This window comes from Austrofundulus limnaeus, unplaced genomic scaffold (genome assembly GCF_001266775.1).
Source record: "Austrofundulus limnaeus strain Quisiro unplaced genomic scaffold, Austrofundulus_limnaeus-1.0 Scaffold5, whole genome shotgun sequence".
In the NCBI taxonomy this organism is placed as follows: domain Eukaryota; kingdom Metazoa; phylum Chordata; class Actinopteri; order Cyprinodontiformes; family Rivulidae; genus Austrofundulus; species Austrofundulus limnaeus.
Genome location: NW_013952407.1, coordinates 2,759,854 through 2,761,830, shown reverse-complemented (window position 1 = coordinate 2,761,830; position 1,977 = coordinate 2,759,854). Strand labels below are relative to the sequence as shown.

Genomic DNA, 1,977 nt, shown 5'->3' with positions numbered 1-1,977 from the left:
TATATATATATATAAGGTTTCATCCCCTGTTTGTGGGGTCCCCTAGATGGATGGCGCCCTTGGCATTTGCCTACACTGCCTATCCCATGGGCCGGCCCTGCCTAAAACAAATAGTAAATCAAACAGATAAGAGCAATAAAGAAAAAAATAAGCTCAAGCTAAAAGTGGCATTTCATAAAACATTAAAAACAAAATGTATTAGTCTATCCTGATAAACGCTATATAAGTAAAACTGGATTTAGACTATTTAGATCTCAAAGACAACACTGGTGTGACAATTAACATTAAGAATAAATATTTTCATCTATTTTTTATGCTCTAAAATGTGACAACTATACATTAAGTGGCAAAAGTGCAATGTTTCTCAAAAGAAAAAAGTCCACTAAATCTCTTAAAGTATGTAATCAATCTCTGAGTACAGTGAGTCTGTCAGGTCCTCTTCACCCGAGTCCTCTCCCTTCAGGCACATGGACCCCCGCCTGTCAAACACAAGGTCACCACAGTAATAATTAGTTTAGGATAAAACAAACAGGTTTTACACATCAGTCATTCATTGTGCTGCACTCACCCCAGGTGCTGACACTGAAGATCTCCSGCACAGGGACAGTGTTTCCTGGGCCTCCTGTCCTGGACGTCCCAGGACAACAGCTCCATCAGGTGGTTGGAGTCACCGTAGCAGCGCTCGCGTTCCATGGGTTTGGCCAAGCAAACAGGGATGGACAGGGCTGAGCACACGACAGAAACACACACGTGTACGTCCTGACAGAGCATGGATGGAGACTGATTTAAGAGTGGCGATGTTCCGTGTCGTACCTTTATGAAAAGCACAGCAGAGATCAGGGCTGCAGTCGGTCTGCTGCTGACAAGTGCTGCCAGCTTCTCCTTTTGTTGCATTTTGGCTGCACTGACCCCAAACACACAGCTGCTCGCTACAGCACTCAGCATCTTTAGWACAAGACTGACAAAAATACAAAAGAAAAAAAAATCTTCATTTTTATTAAAGGCTGCAGCAAAAAGTAATAATCCCAGAAATAAGAACAGATTATATGCTTAATACAACTCAGCTTTAATTAAATTATTGAATCTCCAAGTTTTAAATCTGACCTGGTGGGATTAAATTTAACTAAGATCAGCAGGTCAGTTTGATGAGACAAGTTCCTGGTGTCATATTCTCACATGTTCTGGTTATTTCCACACAGTTCTTCAGGGCAGCGATTTTGACAAGACTCACATCCTGCTCTTTTTTTATTATCCTCCTGTAGTGCACTTTTGTTTGGCTGACTGCCAACGTATCCCTTTGGATTGCTCCACTACAACAAAATCAAATCAGCACACGAGAACAGAAAATTAAACAAATAAAAACGGTGTTTTTTTTTTTAATGACATTGATTACGATTGAAGGGACGAGCTCTTGTTCAACCTTGACTTGGTTTGATTTTCTGTGTGAAGCCTGCAGGACAGAGGTTTCACAACCAACACACACTCCAGTTACACTTGTGGAAACAGCTGCAATGCAGCGCATGTGAAACCCCAGTAGCACAGAAGTGTGTGTATGTGTGTGTGTGTGTGTGTGTGTGTGACAGACAAAAACTCCAGTTGTTCAGACGACACAAGGCTATAGAAGTGCTATCATTTTTATTTAAAGACAGTTTATCTGCTTAAAAAAACACTAATATAATCAGAGATTTTGCCTCAGGACTTCAGAAATTCAGTTTCCATTATTGCCTTTAAATCTCAGCGCAAAACATCTGTGCAGGAAAGCATTTGCATTACGACCATAAATCTCTCTAACTACCATTTATCTCCCGTTATCTCACATGACTGGTTATTTATTGTTGCAGCTTATTTCTTTGAGCCATTTTATTCTGTTAACTGTATCGTTTCTATTGTGTTTACTGTTCTATTGTGATTTTATTATTGACCTCTGTAAGAGGGCTGGGAGTTTTAAGAGGTGCCCATATATAAAATGTATTATTA

At 40.0% G+C, this 1,977-nt stretch overlaps 1 protein-coding gene across 2 annotated transcripts in view; it reads right to left on the bottom strand.

Annotated features, from left to right (window-relative positions):
* Positions 1 to 295: 295 nt before the first annotated feature.
* dkk3a (dickkopf WNT signaling pathway inhibitor 3a) overlaps positions 296 to 1,977 on the bottom strand; it is a 4,931-nt gene continuing 3,249 nt past the window's right edge. For both annotated transcript variants that reach the window (XM_014027100.1, XM_014027107.1), the window contains exons 6-8: positions 814 to 958; positions 569 to 725; positions 296 to 479 (exon numbers count right to left, since the gene is read on the bottom strand). In XM_014027100.1, coding sequence (XP_013882554.1) covers positions 392 to 479; positions 569 to 725; positions 814 to 958 — 390 coding nt within the window. In that variant the 3' untranslated portion in view covers positions 296 to 391. The remainder of the gene's footprint in view (positions 480 to 568; positions 726 to 813; positions 959 to 1,977) is intronic.